The 26,508-nt window shown below is 40.3% G+C and overlaps 1 protein-coding gene across 1 annotated transcript in view; it reads left to right on the forward strand.

Annotated features, from left to right (window-relative positions):
- The first annotated feature begins 1,509 nt into the window (after nucleotides 1-1,509).
- EDEM1 (ER degradation enhancing alpha-mannosidase like protein 1) overlaps nucleotides 1,510-26,508 on the forward strand; it is a 36,793-nt gene continuing 11,794 nt past the window's right edge. Inside the window, exons 1-7 of the mRNA XM_044656829.1 lie at nucleotides 1,510-2,027; nucleotides 9,927-9,999; nucleotides 14,746-14,849; nucleotides 19,484-19,655; nucleotides 21,199-21,382; nucleotides 24,431-24,605; nucleotides 25,851-25,971. Of these exons, the coding sequence (XP_044512764.1) occupies nucleotides 1,510-2,027; nucleotides 9,927-9,999; nucleotides 14,746-14,849; nucleotides 19,484-19,655; nucleotides 21,199-21,382; nucleotides 24,431-24,605; nucleotides 25,851-25,971 (1,347 nt within the window). The remainder of the gene's footprint in view (nucleotides 2,028-9,926; nucleotides 10,000-14,745; nucleotides 14,850-19,483; nucleotides 19,656-21,198; nucleotides 21,383-24,430; nucleotides 24,606-25,850; nucleotides 25,972-26,508) is intronic.

Here is a 26,508-nt window from a genome sequence, read left to right on the forward strand (position 1 = left end):
GAATGATCACTTTGACATGAATTGGAGGGGCTAGGGGGAAAGACCTTAGGGGAGGTAGATTCTCCTGAAGGCTACCGAAGAAGCTGGGCAGGAGATGTTACAGAGGTTTTCTTCAGCTGAGATAAATAGAATCATAAGTCCAGCACAGGCCTTTTAGTTACCGTATTGGACTTGGAGTCAGGAAGACCTGGGCTCAGATTCTGCCCAACTGTAGCTCTGTGAATCTAGGGAAAGCATTTAACATCTCTAGTAATTTCAAACCAGGAATAAGAATAATAATAATAACAGTAATACATTTAGCAGAGGGGTGTGTGTGTGTGTGTGTGTGTGTGTGTGTGTGTGTGTGTGTGTGTGTGTGTGAGAGAGAGAGAGAGAGAGAGAGAGAGAGAGAGAGAGAGAGAGAGAGAGAGAGAATCAAATGAGAGAAAACTTGTACTTTGCAAACCTTAAGGGTATATGTAAGTGCTATGTGTTATTATTGAAATGGTAGTTAGCAGAAGGAAAGAGTTGGCGGGGATTGGGATGATTATTATCCTAATGGAATGGAAGGTTGATGGGAATTGGGTGAAATGTTCACTGCCCGGCTTCAGGGTGAGAAGACTAGTTGCTGCATTTTTCGCCTAGCCTCTTGCCCAAGCACAACCCTTCCGTAAGTGCCCGCCGAGTTCCTTCCTCGGTCTTGTTTAATCTCAGTGGGCTCAAATCTTTGGCAACAGTGAAGGGATGGACTGAAGCAAGATAGGGTCAGGTTGGGGAGTATCCGACACCGGCACACTAAAGGACATCAGAGAAGGCAGAGAGGTCAGGGAAGAGGGCCCTGGCACGTGCAGGCTCAAAGCCAATCTCCGCCGTTTAACTTGCGGGGGTGACCTCAGATGAGTCCCGAGCCCCTTGGCCTCATTTTCCTCCTCTGTCAACTTGTGGAAGCTCCAGCTCTCGACCTACGATCCTAAGGCGTGCCCCAGGGCAGGCACCTCCCTAACCAACTCCGAGCCGAGCTTCTGGGTCACCTCGAAGCCGACCGGCTAGGGCGTGCCTCCACCTGCCGGGCTGCCATTGGTTGGAAGTTCTCGAGTGGCCACGACTTGCCACGACATCCCTGTCCCCGCATTCCACCCCGCCCCTCTCAGTAGCGCTGCCCTTTAAGGGGGCGGGATCTTTCCGAGGCTAAAGACGTTCGGTCGGGCCTATGAGACCCGAGGGGATCCCTAGTCGGACTCCGCCTCCGTCCCAGCTGGGCCAGGCCCCTGGGGCGGGCGTTGGGGGGTGGGGGCGGGTCCGGGCATCCAAACGCGCGCGAGTTCCTGGTGCGTCACGGGGAGTCCCTTAAAGGGGAAGTAGCTGTGTCGCCGTCGGGCGGGCGGTCAGCGCAGCTCGAGGCTCAGTGGGTTGGTGGCCGGCAGCTTCTGTCGTTCGCTTCGTTTGTCCGTCCATCCGCTGCTCGCTCGTTTGCTGGACCAGCGGGGAGGCCCCGCACTCGGGGAGAATGCCCGCGGAGCCCAGGCCACCATGCAATGGAAGTCGCTGGTCCTGGGGCTGCTGCTGCTGCGGCTCGGCCTCCACGGCGCTCTCTGGCTCGCCTTCGGCCTGGGCCCCAGTATGGGTTTCTATCAGCGCTTCCCCATCAGCTTCGGCTTGCAGAACCTGAAGGGCATTGAGGGCCGCGCCGCCTCCTCCGCGCCGCCCTACTGGCTGGGGGCGTCGGGGGTCGGTGGCCCGCAGCCATCGCGGAGGACACCAGCGGAGCGGTCGTCTCGGCCTGGGAAGGGCCCGGAGCCGCCGGCGCCGGGCATGTGCCCTAAATCGTATTGGGCGTCTCTGCTGGGAGGCTGGGCCCCGGGCGGAGGGGGCGACGAGTATGAGCGGCGATACAGCGGCGCCTTTCCGCCCCAGCTACGGGCTCAGATGCGCGATTTGGCCCGGGGCATGTTCGCCTTCGGCTATGACAACTACATGGCACATGCCTTTCCGGAGGACGAACTCAACCCCATCCACTGCCGGGGCCGGGGGCCGGATCGCGGGAACCCGTGAGTGTGCCGGGACTGGGGCCGGGACCTGGAGGGGACGGGAGGTGGGCGAGTCGGGGGCTGGGAGGGTCGGGGTCGGGCCGCAGGGGACCTGGGACGGCTAGGACTTGGGGCTAGGGGAGCCGCATTGAGGGGGCCTGGGAGTGTTGGAGAAACCTGGAAGTGGAGGGAGCATCTGTCCGGCTATCCGGCCCCAGCTCAGACTGCCCAGATTTCTTCCCATTTGTGGGCAACTCCCATTACGTCTTTCCAACCCCCCACCCCCCTTCCCGCAAAGTTGGGATACTGAGAGAATATTTATCGATCCTCTGGGGCTTCCCACCCGACCTAGGAAAAGGGCAAAAACAACAGCCAACACCGCCCCTCTCTAAACTGCCCTTCACTTTCTACCCAATTTTAATTACTCCTGGAACGCTAATGAGTTGGGAAGCCCCCTTGCCTCCACATTGGGCTGAATCCCTCTGCCAAGGAAACTGACTCTTATCTATAAGTTAAACCTTCTGGTAGGGAAAGTACCAGGTTTTCCTTTGAGAAGCCTAGGATGGCAGGGAGAGTTGCAATGAGTCAGTCCTGGGGATGATGTGAATTAGGGCTTCTCAAGAGCAAGTGTCCAATTAGCACTCTGGACTCGGACACCACTAATTAGAGGAAAATGGTGACCTCCTTAGAGGGTCAATGTTAGGATTGTTGCCCTTGGCCGGCTTAAAAACCGTCCTCTTAGATCACATCCCCAAATGCCATATGGTAGGGGCACAGAGAAAGGAGGAAGACTAACCCTTGAGTCAGAGCTGGGAGGTTCATGGTTCATTACTATTAACACCAAAGTCCAAGAATGCAAAGGTCCTCCTAGGTCTCTTGGGAGAACTTCTATAAAAGTAAGCTGGCCAAGATGGTTATGGGAAGGAACAACTTTTTTTTTTTTTTAATTGTTAAGAATATTCCTTTTAACCTGTATTCTTTAGGGAGAATTGAGAGAGATAGGCTGATCAACTGAGTGCTGCCTTTGAGCACTGAGGAACTTTTGCCCAGGGTTGTAGTTGTAGGCTTTGTAGGTTTAGGACTAATACATTTTCAAATCCCCTAAGTTGGAAATCAGCTAGATTCACTTTATAGAGTTTATTTCAGAAAAGCTGGCTTTCAGCTTTTTATTTGGATATCTAAAAATTAAACTTTGAATTGTTATTGAGTTATTTTTTAATCCCATGATGGCTTCAAAAGAACAAAACATTTCCAAGTATTTTTAACTAGCTGTTAGAGAGGAAAATGGTAGATAGAATGAAATTATTTTTATTGTCTTAGTCAAATGCATCATACTTAGTTTTAACTTTTATCTCACCTTTTTTTTTGATATTAAAAGGGAGAGGAACAACTTTTTTTTTTTAAGGTGGCCAAAGTGAATGTTTGATTTTTAATATCAAATATTCCTGTACCCTTCTGATCTCTCCATAAAAAGAGAGGGACTACTATTGAAATGCTCCAGCATTTTCAATTCCAGATGTGATAGGAGTATGGAGTGGGACTTGAAAGAATTTTAATGTAGTTTGTTAAAAACTCTGTAGACTGGGGCAGTTAAGTGGCCCCTGGATAGAGAGAGCCAGGTCTGGAGACTGGAGGCCATGTGGATTCAACTCTGGTCTCAGACTTGTCCTAGCTGTGTGACTTTGGGGTAGTCACTTAAAACCAGTTACCTCATACTGCCCTTCCACTTTGGAATGCATATTAATTCTAAGACTGAAAGTAAAAGTTTAAAAACAAACAAACAAAAAACTGGAAACCTAACTTTTTCAAGTTATGGTGAGGTTTTGGCTAATAGATGAATTTTGTGATTCCAGAGAAAATATTTATTGCCTTAATTAACTTTCTGATTTGGACCTTTATCTCAGTAGGATATCATTCATTCCATCAACAGGCATTTATTAAGTCCCTGCCACATTACAGGAATGGTGCTAGAGACTGGGGCATAAGGAAGCAGTTTAGAAAGACAAAAACTAAATGTCCCTGTTCTTAAGGTGCGGAATGCCTTGGTATCATCCCTCCTACCCCTACCCCCACCCTCTATGTTTTGCAGTTAAGATCAGATAGAATTTTTATGGGAGTAAAGTGGGTAAAGAGGGAGTAGGAAATTATAAATCAATGTTACATAAATTTAGAATCCTTGAATTCTAGTCCAGGTTTTGCAAATTATGTAGAGCAATGTTTGAGCAAACTAATTGTCATTTAAACTCCTTGGGACTCAGTTTCTTTATCTGCAAAATGAGGGGTGTTGAGCTTAGGTTTCTGAGGTCCCATCTATCAGTTCAAACATCCTATCACCTCCAAGGTTTTTAAGAGCTTAAACATACTGTGGTCCCTAAGATTACATGATTATGCGGCAGTATTATTAACTCATTATATTCTTTTTTGGAATAATAGTTCTGTATGTACATATTTCCCCCCCTTCAGGGACAGCTGCTTAGCTAGTGGTGTCATTTTTTATCTTTTTTTTTTTTTAAACCCTTACCTTCCATCTTGGAGTCAATACTGTGTATTGGCTCCAAGGCAGAAGAGTGTTAAGGGTAGGCAATGGAGGTTAAATGACTTATCCAGGGTCACACGGCTGGGAAGTGTCTGAGGTCAGATTTGAACCTAGGACCTCTGGTCTCTAGGCCTGGCTTTCAATCCACTGAGCTACCCAGTTGCCCCTGGTGTCATTTTTTAGTAGTGTTGACATTACATGGTCAAATACTGTCTTCAAATTGACCAAAACTGGTGTTCTGTTTTTTTTCCATCCTCTCATTTAAAAGAATGCCAGTCTTTGCATGCAGGCATATGATTGGAATGGAAGCTCCTTCCTTCTCATTCCTAATCCTTTAAAAAACTTGCTTCAGAGATGTACATTAAGACTTTTGTAGCTAGAGAGAGGTTCCATATAGAACTATCCTGAGTTCTTCCCTGCCAACTCTCCCCGAGTGGGACATATTTGTATTCCAATAATAAGGCCTGCTGTTTTTCTTAAGATGCACACAGCAGAATGTTGTTCTATTTAACTAAAAAGTAATTTAAAAGGACAGTAACATTGAAGCAGCTAGAGGTCTTAGTGGATAGAGCCCTGGCCTGGAATCAGGAAGATCTGAATTCAAATCTAGCCTCAGATACTACTAGCTGTGTGACCCTGGGCAAGTCACTTAACCTCTGTTTGCCTTAATCTACTGGATCAGGAAATTGCAAACCACTCCAGTGTTACAATGAAAATTCTTTTAGGAGACTAATTTATGGGTAGGAATATCAATTTAATGATTGAGTTAGCATTATAGCCAACAAAGTGACAGGTCAGAGACCCCCTTGATGACCAAAGACCCAGAAAATTACTTTAGGTAGATCTATAGAGTTTTAGGAGTTCATCTCTTGAACAGAACTCTGTAATTAAGAGATAGGCCCTTAGTCTCTCTGCCCTTCCCCAAATGGTCAGACAGGTAATGATGTCACATAGGTAGGAAAAGAATCATTTTAAACCCTTCCTGTCAGCCAGACTTTGTGAAAGGAACACATACTTAAGGACCAAGAAATGACAAACATCTGTAGACTGGATGGCACCTGAGGTCCAAGACCTCAACTCAGTAATTCTCTTTACCATACAGGGAACAAAGCCTTTCTACTCTAGGGCCCTGATATAAAAATTAATAGAGTATGTGAAAATACATTCTCACCCCTGAATCTTTGCCAAGAAAACCTCATAGTTAGTATTGGAGTGCCATGGTTCATGGGGTCACAAAGAATGAGGCACAACTGAACAGCAACATACAACATAGAATGAAATAAAAAGTGGAACACTCTCCCCTTTAAGAATTAGTAACAGTATGCATTTGTGGTTTATCATTTTCCATGGTTTATTTGCTAAAGCTGGGGAGAATGAGAGGATCAGTATTAAGGAAATAATTCCTAACCATTTTACAAAAATTTTTCCTTCCCACTTTTCCTGACTCAACACAGATAGATACATTCAATTGGATAAATATGAACTGCCTTTAGCTGTGAGAGGGCTTGTTGGCTGCTTTGGCTTTCTGAATCATAAGATAGGCAGGATCTACCACACTGGAAAGGTTTACTGATAATTCATGTCAGTTGTAGGCTCCTTGGCAGGTTGGCCAGGGAGAGTTTTCAGCCTCCATCAGCTCATGAAGTCTTAAGTTATAGGATTATTGGATCATGTGTCTAGAGCTGGGATGGACCTCAGAAGCACCTAGTCCAGCCCTCTCATTTTACAGTTGAGGATTTAGAGACCCAGTTGAGTCCAGGGATCCAAAGTTAGAGAAATAGGATTTGAAGCCAGAGCCAGTGCTTTTTCTAGGACTGATGATTGGTAAGTGGAGAATACTCACAACTCATAAATTCTGGATCCTGAAAGCATTCATTCAAGTGCTATGCCATGTCCTGGAGTTGCAAGGATGAAACTAGACTAAACCCTTGTTTCTTCTCATACTCCTGTTTATATTGGATACAGAAGTAGTATTTTGGAGTAGTCTAGTGTAAATTATGTAAATATTTATTGGTAATTTCATTACTGAACATCCTACTCTATGAATTATGCTTCCTTCCCCTCCCCACATAGTACTATTTTTTTAAGGGACGTGATAGTTGTCTTCAAAGTATTTGAAGAGCTTTTAGGTTGAAGAGGAATTAGATTTGTTCTGCTTGTCTCCAATAGGCAGAAGTAGGAACAAGAAGTGAAAATTTCATATTAAAAGCAAGTTTCTGTTTAATTTAGTGAAGTATTTCCTAGTAATGAGCTGACCAGAAATAGAAAGTATTGCCTCAGTGGACATTGAGTTCTCCCCTCATGAAATCTTCGGGTAGTTGAAGAAGGCAGATTCTTACTCAGGTATCAGGTAAGATGAAGGTCCCTTCCCACTTGAAATCCTGTTTTCCTTAGGATTGTTTCCTTGTCTGGGATGCCATCCCCACTCCTCTGAACCTACTAAGTGTTATCTATCCTTCAAAACTTGGCTTATCCAGTTTTTCCTTGATGCCACTCTCAGATTGCTCTTAATGAGTCCCCTTTCCTCTGAGCTCATAAAACTTATTTAAGGATCATGTATTTTAATACCTAATTGTGTATTTCCTTATATTCTCTAATGTGTTCATTATTGTTTTGTCTCCTTGCTTTTAGCTACTTGAGACTAGGAGACCATTCCTAACATGTCCATATTTGTCCAAGCCCTTGCCCTTAATTTGTGCCAAACATCTAACATTGAATGTTCTTGATCTTGTTGGTTTTTGACTGAAACTAATTTCATCAGCCTTTGGAGCTTCTGAGCATAAGACACTCTTCTAACAGATTGGCATATTACCTACAGTTTCTTGTTTTAGAAGGCTGCCTTGGGCATCTAGAGGTTAAATGACTTGCCAAGGGACACAAATACAGTATGTGCCAAAGGTAGGTCTTGAACCTATCTCTGCATTACTCTTGTGGCTGAGATTCTGTCTGTTAATCAGTACTCATTAAGATGACAGATTATTCAAAATTATTTTTTCAGTCAGAGACAAGGGTTTTTTCTCTGTTTCTCAATTTGATGACCATTTATTAAATACCTGTGTGCAGCCAGTGTGCTAAACACTAGGCATAGAACAACAAAAATAAGCACCATAAAAACTGAGATAGGGAGAGGTGGATGATGCGATAAAAATTCACACACTAGAATTAAGTTGTAAACCCAATTCCAAATTCTGACAATTTAGCCAGTTAATAATGACAGTGAAGGTCATGTATTTCCTACAGGTGCTTAGTTCAAGTTCTGTAAAGCAGAAATAAGATGATCAAATTCTTGCCCTTTAAACTGTTTACATACAATCTTATGAAGCAAACTAGACATGTGAGTGAAGACACAAAAACATATGGGAAGAGCGTTACCTAAGATAGAGGGTAGAAGGATCGTACCCTTCTTCCTTGGAATCGCTTATATCTGTTGATTGCACTAGAATCTGCTTTCTCATAAGTGTAGTAACCCTCTTCTACATAGTAGTTCTCTAAATTCAAGATAGATCTCCTTCTCTGCTCTGAATTTGTGTCCCTGGTCATAAATAATTTCTCATTCTCTTTAACTTATTCTCAGATGAAAGTGATTTCTTATCATTTTTTTGATCACTTTCCTTTGGAATTTTTCATGTAATGTGATGCCCAGACCTAGATATCATATTCCAGATGTGGTGTGAATCAGGGTAAAGGACAGACGGGAGCTGTTTGCTTCCCTCATACTGAACACAATCAGTTCTCCTATTAGACACTTCCAACCAATCTCCAGTTTCTCTACCACAAATCTTGAGCCCTCCACAAAGCACATGTGAAGAAAACAGCTTATTGATATTTAACCCAAAGGAGGGATTTGTTTTATAGATTGGTGACACAAGACGTTTCTATTAATGCGGCCTAAGATTGCATTAGTGTATTTTAGCTTTTGGATGCTACATTACACTCTTGACTTGTACTCAGTTTGTGGTACACTGAAGTTGTTGAGTTTTTTCACATGATCTTTGAGACAGTGAAAAGTGTTGAACTTGGAGTCAGAAAATCTAAATTTGAATACCTGCTGTCACTACCTTGTGTGACTTTGGGCAAGTCACTTAACCAGATTTTATGTTTTTGGCTTGTATTACATTTGAGAAACCAGGATCAACTCCTCCCATACTTTTGTGACTCTTCAAATCATCAAGGAAATAATAGGATTAGAAACAAAGGTTGCTTGGTCATGTAGAGATGGAGGGATGACAGATGAACTGCTTAAGGCTCTGTTGGTCCTTATGGAATGCTTAAAGGCTTACAGGAAGGGATCTGTGTGCTGAGTGGTAAATCTTTTATGGAAGCTTTATGGGAGGACATGGACAAGAACAGCAGAGGATAGCCAAGTGTGAGTGGATTGTAGACTGCTGTTGGAGTATCCACATCTGGCAGTTCAGACCTTCTCTTCCCCAGAGGTACTGGAACAAACAAATAAGTAGAAAAGGGAGAAAGTGGGAACCAGAGATACTAGATAATCTTTATCATCATCAACACATGTTTATTATGCCATTATACTTTACCCACTTAGCTGGGGGACTCCAGCAACAACCTTCTACCCTTACCTCTATTTTACCGTCATTTGAAAAATCCTCTTAAGAATGATGGTGCCAGCAAAATGTGGAATAGTGATATTCAAATCATGGCAATAGATACATGGTTCTTTCATGTGTAACCAGCTAAAGGTGCTTAATTTTCTGATTTTGAATATTATACTAGACTAGAGAATATAATAAACATAGAATGATGATGAAGCATAGGATTTTAGAGGTAGAGGGGACCTAGGAGACCTAGTCCAGTCATTTTTGTTTTACAGATAAGGAAACTGGGGCCCAGTGATTAGCCCAGTTCACAAAGAGGGATAGTGACAGACCTGGGACTACAAGATTGCTAGTCTCCTGACTCGCTGTGTGTGTAGTGTTCTTTCCACCAGCCTTCAAATGTGGCTCCAGAGTTGATTAACTGTGAGTACTGCTGGCATGGACACTGTCATCTTAGAAATATTTAGTATTGTGAACTAGCTTGTGACCTGTCAAGAAGAGAAAAAGAAGTTTTTGTTTGGAAGTACCTACCTTAACTTGATGTAGGATGGAACAACTGCAAAAAGCATTCTATTGGGAGTCCCAAGCCTGGAGTTGGAGTCCTGCTGCTTTCCAGCTCTGTATTCTTGGGCAAGTCAGTTAATTCTTTTGAGCCTTAGTTTCTTTATTTGGTAAAATGGGGCAATAGTTTTCACCACTGGCCTTTTTGGGTTATTGTGTTTATCAAATGAAGTAATCTGTAAAAATGTTTTGTATTTTAGCTGTAAGTTATTCTTTGAAAGGTATTATTCTTGATTCTTATAACTTTCAACTTTGTTTCTTTTACAGTTCGAACGTGAACATCAATGATGTTCTAGGAAACTATTCTTTAACTCTGGTTGATGCCTTGGATACACTTGCAGTAAGTGGCTAACTTACTACTTAAAAAAAAAAATCTCTAAATTAAGGAGTTTGTTTCCAATACTTTCAATATTTCTTCCCAAAGGGTGGCAAGCATGAGAAGAAAACAGCCAAGATGACAGCTACATAACATAGCTGTGTTGGTTAAATAGTATATTCAAATAGTTGCTCTCCTTGGGAGCTTAGAAAGTGGGAAAATAAGTAACTTGGTTTTCAAAGGGGAGGAGAATAGGAACATGCTACAAATGAAACAGATTAGGTTTTGAGAGCACCTCTTTCATCACTGCGCTCTATAGTGCTTTGATAACAAAGCCCTAATGTGAGTCTTCAGAATTATATAGAGAACTAGCCCTTGTTAACTGACTCAAATTGAACAAGTCTCATGATCCTGCTTTTGGGCAGGACCATCCATGAGACTGATGAGAATCTCTATCCAGGCAGGCCTTCTCTTTTAAATGGAGATATATTTGCAGTGATGTTTGAATAGGGGGTAGGAGTGGAGGGTGTGGGGGAGAGAGAAATGGGTTTTTCCACCTGCTCAGTTTATTTTCTGAAGCTGGTTTGCCTTCTGACATGATTTCCAGAAATAGTTTGCCTCTAGAGGCCAAAGTGCCATTTTCTGTTCTATTATCATTTATGGTCAGAAAGTTCTTCCTTTGGTCTAGTCTCACAGATTACACTCATGAACTCTTAGGTCTTGAGGGTGGGGGTGGGCCAGGGTGGCAGGGGGTGGTGAGTTGGAAGCTGTTGGGGTTGATTAAACTTGGGGAAAAAAGTTGTCCAGAATCCAACCAGGTGGGAAAGATTGGGAGAATTCCGAATCCTTTTATGGAGGAATCTGCTCCTCTAACTTAGGTCCCCCTCTGTAGGTCTTTTCATTTACCTATTTATTGAACCAGGGTACCCATAACAATTTCAGTTTCTTGTCCTTTAAAATCTAAACAGGACCTTGAGCTTCCTGCCTCTCCTTCCTAAACATACAAAGGGCAATTACAATACTGGGCAGTTCCTGGTGACACCAGAGAGGGTGGTGATAGGAAAGGGCCACAAAACAGTGAAATGTTTTCCAGAGAGCCAGAACTTTGAGATTCAGAGTCAAAGTGTGCCTTTGTAACCATGAGCAAAAAAGCAACGCCTTAAAACCTTCTTAGCCAGTTTCTTCTTTAAAAAAGGAAATAGGGGTGATGTCTTTTAGAATATATCATGGGTTTATTGTGAAGTAAATTAAATGAGATAAGTATAACTAATAAATCATAATCATAAAGAATTGATTTAGTGAGGCAGCAAGGTATGACAGTGGGTAGAATGCTAGGCCTAGAGTCAGGAAGACCTGAGTTCAAAACCTTTCTCACACACTTACCAGCTGTTTTGTCCCAGACAAGTCATTTAGACTTTGTTGGCCTCAGTTTCTGCATCTGTAAAATAGGGTAATTATAGCACCTATCTCCTAGGGTTGTTATGAGGATCTAATGAGAAGATATTTATAATGTGCTTAGCATGGAGCTTGTGAAGAGATCCAGCACCTTCAAAGATGGGCACGGGTTTTAATGACCTAGAAGGGAAACCGAGAACTGGAAAAAGATGGGTGGGATGGCTAGAAATAGACTAGAAGAGTAATAGAGAAAATAAGAAACCCATAGAGAGCTTGTAGTCAGTCAGAAAGCAAAGATGACTCTTTGACTCTTGACCCAGAGGGTTTATTTAATATGTTAATACTTCAATGAGTTCTCCAATAACGCTATGGAGACACTGCTACAGCTTATTAACCTGATGGCCAGGAAGAAGCTATTTGATAGTCCTCTGGCCTTTGTAAAACTTCCTTTCCTCTGGAACTACTAGTCAGACATCTTTCCTGACTATCTGCATTTCCCTGCTGCTTATTCAGATGGTAAAGTTAAGCCTTTTGAGATTCCAAAGAACTTTCAGTCTTGCCTGCAGCCTTTCACTCTGTAGGTGCTGCTATTTGACATTCCTCAAATGTTAATAGAAGTTTAATGTATTGGCCTATTCATTTTTGCCCCAATCTAATTTCTCTGATCGCAGGATTCAGTATAAATCAATCATGTGAATTATTATAATCAGCTTTTGAATACATCTTTATCATTCCCATGATTTGTTATGTTTGAATCCCTTAAGCCTGATATATAGTAGGTACTTTATAATTTATAAATATTATTTTATAATTTTTACAAATATAAAAATAAGTTATTTGTAAAATCTGTTTATTATTTATATTAGTAAATATTTATGAATTTTATAAGTCTTATCACTATTATTATGTAAGTTATCATTATAGAAAATATACTTTTATTTTATTTTATTATATTGCTAGGCAATGGGATTTAAGTGACTTGCCCAGGGTCACACAGCTAAGAAGTGTCTGAGGCCAAATTTGAACCTAGGACTTCCTGTCTCTAGCCCTGACTCTCAATCCACTGAGCTACCCAGCTGCCCCCAGAAAATATACTTTTAAACATGATACTTTAGAGAGAAATCAGCAGAGCACTTGCTCAACCTCCTTTGCCCCCAGCAATATCCCTCCAAAGGCTACTTGTATTTTAGTTCTTTATGGCTTCCCTTAACCTTCATTTTCATCAGATTTCAGCTATCTGAAGAGTGATTTCTAGGGGAGTGGCCACCCAATACCTCCCCTGGGATGACTACTCATCCAGATGAACAATTCTAAGTTTTAGGCTTTGTGTTAAGATTTCTTCATATTCTAGCCATCAGCATCAAAATTATCCCTTAAAAAAACAAACAACAAACTTTTCTCTTGGTGACTTTCAATGTAGAACATTGGGGCTTTAAATGTTTAAAATGAGGGGCAGCTAGGTGACTTAGTGGATAGAGAGCTAGCCAGGACTGGAGATGAGAGTTTGGGTGCAAACTGGCTTCCTTGGGCAAGTTATTTAACCTCATTTGCCTAGCCTTTACCAGTCTTCTGCCTTGACCTTAATATTGATTCTAAGAAAGAAGGTAAGGGTTTGTTAAAAAAAGGTTTTACATGGTACTTGTTTTGCTGGTGCCAGTTTTACAGTTGAGGCTATCCTCATCCATGATGTGTCAAATAATTTGTAACCATTATATTATAGGAATGCCACAAATGAATTGTGGGGGAGTTCCTCTTGACATTGCTATAACCTTCAGTGTGCTGCTCAATCCTTAAAAGAGAGGCAATTTGTTACAGTGGAAAGAATGAAGCACTGGGAGTTGGGAGGCCTGGGTTCGGATTCCAGCTGTGATTCCTGGTTTTCTGGGATAATGAACTAAAACAGGGGCATAGATAATTAAAGATGGTTTCTTTTTGATTTTGACATGGAAAGTGCATGGGCCCGAGAAGCAGAGGCCTACGTTCAAATCTTGCTCTGCCACTCACTAGTGGTATGACTTTTGACAAGCCACTTCACTTCTTTGGGGAGCAGCTTTCTCATCTGTGAAATAAGATTAAGATAGATTTAATAAGGTTCTGTAAAGCAGAGGTGTCAAACTCAATTCCTTCCCGGAATGTAGTCTGACTTGGTTAAAATGCAATTGGGAAATGTTTAACAAAATAAATAAAAATGCAACACAACAAAGTTAATATTAATTTATGGTTTTCATAGTCAATATGCTTCCTCTGGGATGTTTCTATTTGAGTCTGCCACTGCTGCTGTAGGTAAAAACTGAAAATAGTTGTTTTTGTGGGTTGGGTCAAAAGAAGAGATGGAAAAGTTTGTTGGGGAGGAAATGGTTGGCTTGAATTAGACAGTATTGCAAAATAAATAATAGCAACTCACATATAACATTTTAAGGTTTACAACTTTGTGGGCTTTGGGATTTACAAAGTACTTGTCTCATCATAACCATCATAATCATATTTACACAAGTATCATGATCCACATTTTATAGATGAGGATACTGAAAAAAGACTGAGACTTGCTCCTTTATCTAGTTATTGGTTTAAGTCCAAGTCCTTTGACTGTGTAGTCTTATCTCTACTCTTCCCACCATACCCCCAGATTCTAGAATTGAAAAGAATATGGCTGTAGATCAGTGATTTTGGGGGTTTGTAACACCCTGACATATCCAGGAATTCCTAGGGGGTGTCATGAATTTCTTGGTAAATTGAATTAATTTCCATTCATTTCATATCAATATGAAATGGCTGCTATAAGTTATTCTTTAAGAAAAGGAGTTAGGTATTTTGCTTGGCATGCAAAAATCTTAACCAAGACAAACAAAAATCCTCAACCAACATTCAACATCAAATTGATAATTTCTTACAATGTCAATATATCTTGATAAAAAAGTGTTTTTAAAAATCTCCCCATTCTTTCAGATGATGTATCTCTAAGATCATGAGCCAGAAAATATTTGGCATCCTCTAGCTAAAATCTGTAAATTTCTTTATGGAGAAAGGAGCAAGATTCTAAGTTTTTTGTTTTGTTTGTAGACTTCAGTTTGCCAGTTGTTTTTAATAGTACTTATCTTGAGTAGGAGGAAATGGGTGAGTGGGAGGGAAGGAAGAGAGTGATTTTGTGCTTTTGTCTCTTGGAAATAAGAGACTTGGCTTCCCCAAGAGGCTGAATTTGCTCTTTGAGAAGACACATTACATAAATGGGACCTTTGCAATTCTCAGCTTCTTGTTTCTGCCTAGTAGATTGCAACACCACATCCAGATGCTTATGTGGGAGTAGCCCAACTGTAAAACATCTGCAGCCTCCATTTCCATTGAAGCGGTTTTAATGTTTTATGTTCCTCTTTCAAGATAATGGGAAATTCATCAGAGTTCCAGAAGGCAGTGAAATTAGTGATCAACACAGTTTCATTTGACAAAGACTCCACAGTCCAAGTCTTTGAGGCTACAATCAGGTAATCATAAAAAAGATTGATTGAGGACATTTTTTTTGTGTGTAGAATGAAAGGTTCCCCTGGTTGTAAAATGGGGAAGGGGAAGGGAAGGGGTAGGAAATAAGCATTTAAAGAGTGCCTACTGAGTGCCCAGCATTGTGCTAAGTGCTTTTATGATATTATCTCATTTGATCCTCACAGCAATACTGAGAAGTAGGTATTTTTTTTTTTTTGAGAAGTAGGTATTATTATTCTCCCTGATTTATAGTTGGGTAAACAGAGGCAAACAGCAGTTAAGTGACTTGTCCAGGGTCTTTTGGTATGTAAGGCTGGATTTGAATGATTCAAGGCTCAGCACTGTAACTTCTGTGTCACCTAGCTATATCATTTTTAAGTGACTAAAAAGTTAAACAACTTACACAAATGGTAAGCAAAAAGTTTCAAACTATCTCAGTGTGGGATAAGAATGCTTTTTGTTTGCTTTTTAAAAATACATTTATGTCATTGAAGAATTGCCAGATTTAGATGACTTCCCTTAATGATCACTAGTCTTATTTTCCTTTGTGAGAACATTTTTCTAGAGCTTTAAGGCTTACAGAGACATTTCCATATGACAGCCCTGAGATAACCATTAAAATCTCCACTACATGGTTAAGGAAACCAAGGTTTGATGGAAATGAAATGAGACAGCTTTTGCTTCAGAGCTGGGCCTGGCCCCAAGGCTGTGGCCCTCTGGGCCTCAGCCTTGACAGATCTGAGAATAGGGGAGCCTCTCTGACTTTGCTCTGCTTCCTTCATCTTGAAAGAGTACTGCAGATTTCTCCTACATGTGTTATATGACAAGTTGTTAATTCTTAAATTAAAGCACCCTCTCCATTTTGTCTTCAGATTTTTAGAGTCTCCTTAAAATAACTAGAGACATTCTAGGGCATAGGAAGACCAGTTCAGAGAAATCCTTGGGCTCCTGGATGTGTGCTAGTTAACTTAGAAAGCATCAGTCTCCTCAGAAGTAACATTTTTTTTTCTCCCCTCCCCTTTTTATGGTTATTCTACCTCAGTGCTCAAGAGGCTATTGATTGTTTATCAGCTGAACCAGGCTCCCTAGGTGATAAGCCTTGGTTGATGGAGACTGATTTATTTTTTTAGTTGATCACTTAGATTTTTTAAATTTATTATTTTTTGGGTATCTTAAATCATCCTGAAGAGGAGGAACTTAATTTTTGAGGAAATATGTTAGGGCTTCAAGGGAAATGAATTTTATTTCTTGGACTGGGAATATTTTAGGAAAAAAAGATTTAAATATTATTCTTTGCTAGACTATTTCCTCTTGCTTATTGGAGGACTTTGGCATTCATGTTGATGCTACTTAATTCCTCAGTTTCCTTAGGCCCCACAACTTTCTTAATCTCATGGTCCTTTTCCATGACTTTAATAATCTCATGCCATTCCACTTTAGCCATCTACATGGATGATCATTCCTTGGATTTCAACCTTGCCTACAAGTGAGCTCCACTTCCTTTATCAAGAACTGTGGCATTCCTCTGTCTGACTGTAGCTTTCATTTTCTCTTTCCATATGTCTCAACCCTCCTAAACCTATTCTTTATCTTCAAGACTTCTAGTCTCTCTTCTCCTTTTTATTTTATTAGGCCTTTCTTCCTGCTCTGACTTCACTTCTTTCCTCCTAATTCTCAAGTCCTATAGTTAACCTTTCCAGTTCCATACTGTCATCAGCTCCCAAAGCTCTTTGGCCCTTGTCTTATTGACCCCTCATCCCATATTGCTGCTTGTTCCTTGCTATATCACAGCCCAGAGTGACTCTCCTAACCCACCTCCTCTGTTCCTGTTTGTAATGTGCTGCTGAACAGAGCAGAAAGAAATCTTAACAACTGTACTGACTTGGGTACATTATTAGTTTATGTTTTTCGGCTTTATCTGGGCCCTCACTGCAATAAGGCAATCTTTTTATTCTTCCCTAGTTGATTTTCTATCATGTCCTTCAAGCTATCCCAAGCTTCTCTTCTCATGGTGTATTCTCTGTTCTTTCCTCCATTCCTTCCTTTCTTCCACTCCTCCTTCCTCACTTGAGTTGATCATCCCTTTTCTCTAATCTTCAACTTCTATCTTTCTATCCTAAAGCCTTCAAAACTTCCTAATACCTCACCCTCCTTGAAAAACCTTCACAGGTCCCTATTACTTCCTTAAATTATTCCATATCTTTCCTCCCTTTCTTGACTAAATTCATAGGAAGAAAGCTATCTACATCCATGGTCTCTACTTCTTTTTTCACTCCTCAACAGCTCTTTGCAACCTGGCTTCCATCCATATAACTATGTTTTTGTGATCTGTTGATTACCAAATCTGATGATTTTTTCCCCCAAGTCTTCATTCTCTTTGACCTATGTGTTATCATTGACAATACTGACTGACCTCTCTTGAATACTATCTCTTCATCACATTTTTCGTCACATGACTTGCTCCTGATTCTTTTCCTACCCTATGTCTTTTTCTAGTCCCCTTTGCTGGTTCTTCTCTATCTTGCTCTTTCTGTGTATGCCCCGAGATATATCCTAAATGTTCTCTTCTTTCTCCATACTTTCTTTCGTGGTAACATCATCAGCTCCATGAGTTTGACTATCTTCTCTATGTAGCTGACTCACAGATAAATGGATCCAGATTGTAAGAGGGAAATTTAGGTATTTATAGATATGTATTTAAAGTGTGGCTGCCAGGAATCAACAATTCAGGTTGATTCCGTAATTAAATCAGACCTAAGTCAGCATCGGGTTAAGGCACTTTATTTACAATCAGGAAGGTAAAGGTATAGGAATAAAAAAAGGAGAGGCTAGACCAGGCCTGTAGAGGCCTGGACAAAGAGAGAAGGTTAAAAGGCTAAATAAATGAAGCTGCAAGCCACAAGACTTAGCAACCAGATAGGCTAGTTGCCTACTTAAGGCAGAGTTTGGAAGCAGCCTAGGTAGGCCAAGGAAGTCAGCCTAACTTACCCACGTGACAATACAGAGTAGAAGCTGTCTGTGGTCTCAGGAGCTCCTTCAGCACCAAGTTCAAGGGGGAACTGCCTCACAGGAAGTAACCAACATACTTAAAGAGACAGTGTCTTTTTGTCACTTCCCGTGGGTCACCTCTAATTCAGGTGGACAAATGGCAGTCTCTACATTGATTTGGACTGCCCAAAGGGCAGTCCCTTATTCTTGATTTGTTACTTATTGTCACGTGCGGGTAACTCGTCTCCCCTCCCCACTAAGGGAGGTGGGAGTGACCTCATCTCAGGTAGGTAGAGTTTTGACTATAGAATGGACTAGAGCTAATTCTATTTACACAAGATTCAGCCTGTCCCCTGAGCTTCAGGCCTTCATCAGTAATTGCCCACAGGACATTTCAAACTGGATATCCCAAAGACATTTAAAATTGAACATGTGCAAAACTAAACTCATTAATTTTCTTCCTAAACATCTTCTTTTTTTAAACTTCCTTATTTCTATGGATATTGCCATCATCCCCTTCTTCCAGGTTTGTAACCTCAGCGATGTCCTTGACCTCCAATATTTCTACATTTCTCAGGTCTTAATGCTTGCTATTCCTTCTGTCTCACCTCTGATCCCTTCTCTTCTCTCACTCAGTGGCAAATGCAGCTCAGCCCCCATCCTGGCTTTTCTAGATTCTCACAGCAGCCTTCTGCCTCACTTCCTCCTTGACCTTTGCCCAGCTTTCACAGGGCTGCAAATGTGAGTTTCCTTATGCACAGACCTAGCCTTGGCATTCTCCTGTTTTCTACTCCAGTGGTTCCTTTTTTGGCTCTTACACCCTTTACAACCTGATCCTTGCCTGAGTTTCCAGCCTCAATTAGACATTATTTCCTTTTCTCTACTACAGCCCTCTGCTCTTTATACATAGCACTGCACCTTCCATCTGTGCTCTTAACTGTCTTCCATGCCTGGAGTGCCCTCCCTTTTCACTTCTACTCCATGGAATTTCTCTCTTCTTTCAAAATCTAGCTTGTGTGCAGCTTTCTGAGCAAAGCCCTTCTTATTACATATGCCTTATCTCTAACTACTTTGTATTTATTTGTGTCCTTTTCTGTTTTTTCTACATAAACTTAGGTATTTGTTGTCTCCTCCATTAGATTGTAAGCTCCTTGGGAGCAGAGATTTTTTATTCTTTATATTTGTAATTTAGTAACTAGCACAGTGTCTGGAACATAGTGGGCACTTAAATGCTTGTTGATTAATCCTGGGAATAACTGGAACCCTTAAAATGAGTCAGTGTTATTCTTCTAAATGATTAGGATTATCAAGGCACCTTTTATCCTTTGAAGTGATCTACCCATGAAACAAACAGCACTTCTCCATGTGAGTGACACAGATCAACAAGGATGTCTCATTAGGACTAGAATGGATGTCCAGAGGAGTATTCAGGTACATTCCTCTGACTCCAGGTCATACACTAGAATAGTGTACTATAAAAATATACTGTTTTTTGCCATTCTGAATCTTAACAGATTTCACCCTGGGAGTGTAAACATCATCCAGTCTAACCACTTTATTTTATAGATGAGAAACTGAGTTCCTTTGGGTTGTAAGTATATTTACATGTATAACATGAGAGTATTTTTGCTTTTTTTCTTATTCATAACAGGGTCCTTGGAAGTCTCCTTTCTGCCCACAGAATAATAACTGACTCTGAACAGCCCTTTGGTGACATGACAATTAAGGATTATGATAATGAATTGCTGCATATGGCCCGAGATCTGGCATTGAGATTGCTCCCTGCCTTTGAAAATACAAAAACTGGAATTCCGTATCCTCGGGTAGGTGAACCCCTTTGCATTGGGTCTTCTGACTTTCCATATGATGAAGCCTTCTTTCTATTCTTTGAAATAAAAAAAAATTTTTTTTGGCAGGGATGGGGCTAAGGCATAAGAGAATGGGGTGGTTAGAGAATAATATATCTGGGCGATTTTTCCTTCCAAATGCTATAGTTTTTAAGTTTTCCTGGGTTGTCCTATGGATGTCTTTTAGTCTTTACATGTTATTATATTCTCTATCTTTCACTGGCTAATAGCTCTCCTGGGACAGGGATCTTGATTTCAATCTCTTCCTTGTTCCTCAACCTCCTAGCATATTCCTGTATCCAGTGGGTTCTAGGCAAATGTTGGTGAGTTAGAAGGGAAGTTAGAGGCTATCTCAATGAATTTCTTTTATAGATATGGAAATAAGACCTTATGGGTAGTTTCTTTGAAATGCTGTTTACATAGTACAATAGAACCACTGTCCTACTGCTCCACTTCTGATTTAAATATGGGAACTGTCCTGGTAACCTTACAGCTAAGCTGCTTCCTCTTGAGGGGTGAGCCAGTCTCTTAGGCAGTAATAAGAACCACGGAAGAGCCTGGATCCTGGATCACGAAGAAATAAGGTGCAAAAAGGAGTGAGTTGAAAGCATTACAGTAACAATATATAAATTCTTTATGATTTTATAGCTCCTTTTTGTTCTGGATCCATGTGCTCAGAGTCACTATAACTATGGAAATCCACCAGGTCTGCAGTGATGTAGTTTAGCAAGTGGCACTGTCATGATTCCTCTAAAGCCTTTTGTCAGTGACCTAAGCATTCTAGATTCTTGTTTTGATTGTTCTTTGTATACACTCCTAGTCATACTTATTTGACCCAAGGCTGTAGGGAAGTGTTCTGAGAAAAGTCTGGAGCCTTCAGGATTACTGTGAAATGAAAACTTGCCATGCTAGACTGGTGCTTCATCTAGCAGTTAAATAGTAGAGTTAGGTCAGAGGAGGAGGAAATGGACCCAGGGCTGTATTCTGGCCACAGCTGGCAGCCTCAAGGAAATAAATAGCAAAGACTGAAATAGCCAGTTACAAGATCATACTCACGGGGAGAGGGGTGCAGTCACATGTGGTACCAAACCATCACCATCTCTGGGGATGACCATGATCCCCAGGAGTCTTATACCCATTCTGGCTAGAGGTGGCTGAGCCACCTGCAAAGAGGGTGCTTTTCATTAGGGCTAAAAATAGCTTAACCCCTCTCAGGAGTAGATACAAACATACCTTTATGCAAAATAAGGTGGATTTATCAGAACTGGGGAGAAGATGCAGGTGGGTGCCAGGAACACGCAATCCCACAAAAGACAAAAGGTTCAAGATCTGTCCATATCTTAATTTCACAGCATGTGTACTGATCTTGCTGAGAACTCAGTATGCAGAGTTTTGTTTTTCAGAAGGATCTGCAGGTGTTCATTAGGAACACTAGTTCAACTGGGTCAGGAGTCAGGACTGCCTTGTAATTTTCTATCACAGTGAAGCTCACACAGGCCCTGTGCTTTTCCATTTCCAGGTGAATCTCAAGAGTGGTGTCCCCCCTGACAGCAATAATGAGACTTGTACTGCTGGAGCTGGCTCCTTGCTGGTGGAGTTTGGGATTCTTAGCCGACTGCTGGGGGATTCAACATTTGAGTGGGTGGCGAGGCGAGCTGTGAAGGCCCTTTGGAATCTTCGAAGCAATTACACTGGGCTCTTAGGTGTGGTGACTGTTTCTCTCTTTTGCCTTTGATTTCCCCATTCTCTATGCCTTTCACTTTTCTTTATGCCCCTTCTCCTTGGACCATGGAGTCTCATCTTTTCAGATTCCCCTTTGATTTTTTTCCTCTTGAACTTTTACCTTTAGAATTGCTGAGAGATCTGGCAGGACTCTTCTGAACTGACATCTCTGAGCACATTCCTTTTTAAAAAAAATAAATGATTCATGAATAAGGACACTAAAAAAAGAAGTGTTCTGAGAGAATTTTCTGCATGTCCAAAATTAGATTTTAAACACTGGTGGTGGCAGGGGTGTCTCCATCTGGGAAAAAACCCAAACTCTTAAGTACCAGACTGAATTAAAAATCTGAAGTTGTGTGTGTGTGTGTGTGTGTGTGTGTGTGTGTGTGTGTGTGTGTATTCTGTGGTCTAATAAGTCAAGGTAGTTTTTTTTTTTAATTAATAGACTATACAAGTGTCTCAGTCTCTCCCTCCCTCCATGTATCTTAGAAGATATCATCTGGGAGACAGATATGTATATATAAATTATATCTTTCATGTTTCCATTTTTCAGTTCATTCATTAGAAGTGACATTTACAAGTTATTCTTCAAGTATTAAATCTGTATCGATGTATAATGTTCGCTTGGTTTTACTCATTTCACTATTCATTTTCTCATAAGCCTTTGAGGTAGTTGCTATTATTATCCCCACTTTACAGATGAGGAAACTGAATTTCATTCAGTTTAAGGACTTGTCCAGTGTTACCTGGCTAGTATCAATCAGAGACCCTGTAGGATTGCTAGTTGTTAACAATAACAATAATCATTATTTTTATTCTTTTTATAACTCTCAATGCAATTACAAATTGTTCTCCAAAATGGTTGGATCAGTTCACAACTCCATCAGTAGTGTATTGGTATCCCCCATTTTCCCACATCCTCTTTAACATATGTTATTTTTGCCCCTTTGTCATTTTAACCAGTCTGATGAATGTGAAATGAACTCTCAGAATTGGTTCGAATTTCCCTAATCTGTAGTGATTTAGAGCATTTTTTCTTATACTTTTATATGTGTCTGATTTCTTCATCTGTAAATTGTTCATGCCTTTTGCCCATTTATCCTTTGGGGAAATGGCTCTTAATCTTAAAAATTTGACAATTCTCTGTATATTTAGATATGAGACTTCTGTCCTAGAGGCTACCTATAAAAATTTTTTTCCCTTTCTATCTTGGCAACATTTGTTTTATTTGTATGAAAACTTTAACATACTCAGTTTACTGTACTCAAAATGATCTATTTTGCCTCTCACAATATTCTCCATCTCTGTTGACTCATAAACTCCTCTTCTAATTTACTTAAGATATTTACTTTTATGTCTAGATCACATATCTATTTTGATCTTAGTGAATAGTGTAGGAAATTGTGCCAAAAATTTTTTTTTATCAAATAGTAATTTATTATCCCCAAAACCTGGGTTTATGCTTTTGACAAACACAAAATTATCATGATATTTTACTATTGTTTCTTGATGTCTGTTCTATTCCACTGATCTACCTTTCTGTTTCTTGGCTGGTACCAGATAGTTTTGGTAATTACTGCTTTATAATAACAATTTAAAATTTGGTACTGCAAGACCTCCTTTCATTTTTTTTTTTAATTTTTTTTTTGTCATAGTTCATATTGCCTTTTAATTGTAATATATAAACTTAGATATATGAGAACATGTAATTTTAACAAATTTGTTTATATATTATGTGCAAATGCACATGTATGTATGTGCAAGTGGGTATATCCAATTTTTCTCTTATAATTTTAGAAATGGCTGGTGCTTATAAAATTTAAGTTGATTTTGTGAGATAACATCAAAAACAGATATGTATTTCATTTGCCTTTCTCTTTCCTCCTTTCTTTGTCTCTCCATTTTCCTTTTCCTTCTTCTCTTTTCCACTTCTTATCTCACTTGTCCTAGTTTCATTATATTGCTTCCTTTTTTTTTTTTTTAATTTGGCTAGACTTTTTTATTTATTTTTATTTTTTTTAACATTTATTAATATACATTTTTAACATGGTTGCCTGATTCATACTCCTTATCCCCTTCACCCCCACCCCCCGCACTCCCCCCACCCATGGCTGATGCGCATTTCCACTAGTTTTGTCATGTGTCCTTGATCAAGACCAATTTCCAAATTGTTGGTAGTTGCATTGGTGTGGTAGTTTCGATCTTTAATTTTTAAAAATTAATTCTTTTGATAGTCTTTTGTTCTTCCAAATGAATTTTGATACAATTTTTTTCCAGTTCAATAAAATACTTTTTTGATAATTTAATTGGAATGTCATTGAATAAATAGATTAGGTATGCTTGTCATTTTAATTATATTGGCTCTGCCTATCTATGAACAATTAAAATTTCTCCAGTTATTTGGCTTTGAATTTATTTGAAGACAGAGTTTTGAAATAGGTTTAGTTCTAATGTTATGCTTTGTATTGTAAAATATTTCTCAAGTACATAGTCTTTGTCATCCTTGATCTGGATTCTTGTGAGCCACAGCTAGTCATTGAAAAAAAATTGTCACTTCTTTTGCTTGATAACTGTCCCTTTTCCCTAGCTGTAGTTATACCACAGGTAATGGGATAACAGAGGATCTGGGAACCTTTCTGTTCCAAAAAGTTGAGAATTAGAGCTATAACTTCTAGGAGATTAAGGTTCTAAATTTAAAATTGGAATGGACTTCAGATACCATCTAATTTGACTTTCATATTATAGATGAAGAAATTGATTTCTTAAGAAGTTGTGACTTGCCCAGTTACCCAAGTAGCAGAGCTAGGGTTTAAGCCCAGAAATTTTTGCTTCAAATTTAGTGTGTATTGCCCTGTGGCAAGCTTTGTGACAAACTTTAACAACCAAAGCTTTTCCTTTTTTTCTTACTGACTACAAATTGAGATTACTTCTAATAGGTCAGATTATACTAGGTGGTTGAGAGGTATAAGAGCTGTGCTCACCCCTTGATAACAGAATCTTAAAATGCCATGTCTTGTGTGTTTCCTCAGGGAATGTTGTAAACATCCAAACAGGCACCTGGGTTGGAAGGCAGAGTGGTCTTGGAGCTGGATTAGATTCCTTCTATGAATACCTCTTGAAATCTTACATTCTCTTTGGAGAAGATGATGACCTGGAGATGTTTAATGCTGCCTATCGGAGTATTCAGACCTTTTTAAGAAGAGGGTAGGTGTATCTAATGCCCCGTTCTTTTGGCCTTTGTTAAAACAAATGAGAAGTGTTCTGAAATTGCCTTGCTAGTCTCAGGCTGTTTGCCTCTTCCTTCTCTTTCCCTTGCCTACTTACTTCCCCTTCTCTTTCTTTTTTCCCTTCCCCCTTTCCATCATCACCTCCTTCCTTTTCTATACCAGACTGTTCTTTTGGTCTTCTTGTTTTTGTGCTGCTGAAGATTGTTGCAGGAAATTCTTATTACTTATCTAAATGATGGGTCATCCATTATCACCTATTATAGAGGTCCAGGAGGTCAGGTGATTATTGCTGTAGAGGACTTGACAGACTTATAATATTTGTAAAGTGCTTTAGCACTGTACATAGTAGGTGATATATAAATGCTTATTCCCTTCTCAGTGCTCTAACGACTTTCTTCCTTTCTTGCTTCTTCTTGTCCAACATACATCATTTTGTCTGGACTCTGACAGATTCCACGAGTCTGCTGTGTGGTGCTCCAGGTCTTCTTGGGCTAACAATATTTATCTTTGGCACTGGAGGAGCTCCCAGTTAAAGTACTCTTATTTGTAGATAGGCTGTGATACCATAGTAGACTAAGATTGGTCATTTTTGTTTGTGGGAGAAAAAAAGTGGGAATAAACTTGAGCTTTACTTATGTAACCGTAGAGTCAAAGCATTTTAGAATTGGAAAGTATCTTAGTGGCGATATAGTCTATCTTCTCCTTTTAATAGATGAAAAAAATTAAGAGGCCTAATGATGTGAAATGAATTTCTCAAGATCACAGAGTTCATTTGTTCAAGAACTTGAACCACAACCCAGGTTTTTCTGCTTCCAGTCTAGTTTACCACACTGCTCCCAGAGCAGATGCTTTGGGTCCATGCCACAGGGCCCTAGATGATTCCATTGGAAGCATTTGTCATGTATATATGTTAGGTCCTCTTTCAGTTCTAGAACTTTTAGATATGAGGAGACTGAGATTCAGATGAGCCATGACTAGCCCAAAGTGGTCATTGAACTACTTAATGGCAGAAGAGAACGGGCTTTACATGAACTTCAGTGACCAACTCTCTTTGGGGAAAGTCCAGTTTGGATATGCATTATACCGAATAGGTGAAAGTTCCTTCAGAAGGTGAAACTTCTTTTGAAAGGAAGCTAGTAGGCAAGTTAACTGTGAAACATGTTCTCCCTTTTAGAAATTGTGTGGCCCATCAATGCATTTCTGCTGTGTTTGATTTTTATAGCCGGAGAGCTTGTAATGAAGGTGAAGGAGACCCTCCGTTATATGTGAATGTGAACATGTTCAGTGGGCAAATGATGAATACCTGGATTGATTCTCTGCAAGCTTTTTTCCCGGGATTGCAGGTGGGTTTATATTAAGTTCTCCAAGAAAAGAAGGTAATGCCACCTTTTAGTGAGAGCCTCTTGTTTTGATTTGGTTCTTCCTTCTTGGTCTTCTTTGGCACCCCTAGCAGGAAAATGACATTGGAAAATTGTTTAGGTCGTGTTTAGGGTTTTTTTGCATCTCTTTTTTAGCCAATAGCTTGTGACTGAGCGTGAGTCAGGACTGGAATAACCAACCCACGTTGGTTTGGAAGCTATCAGTGTGCAGATGTAATCTGGAGCTCAGAAATGTTTTGTATGAATTGCTTTCTCTTAGATGTAGCCGAGTCTTTAGTTGCACCAGTAGAAAAGGGATAAAAATAGTTAACATCAAACACGTAACCCTAAAATCATTCATTTCTGTTTGTCTCTGAAGTAGATTTGGTCTGTTCTATGCTTGGTCCTGATGTTATTCTCATGGCTCCTTCCCACCTCAGCTCTCTAGTGCTGGCAGCCAGACTGGGCTTTGGGAGAAGCTGTGTCACTTCTGGGAGTTTATGAGGTGTACCAGTGATGGGC

Source organism: Gracilinanus agilis, chromosome 1 (assembly GCF_016433145.1).
Source record: "Gracilinanus agilis isolate LMUSP501 chromosome 1, AgileGrace, whole genome shotgun sequence".
Taxonomy (NCBI): domain Eukaryota; kingdom Metazoa; phylum Chordata; class Mammalia; order Didelphimorphia; family Didelphidae; genus Gracilinanus; species Gracilinanus agilis.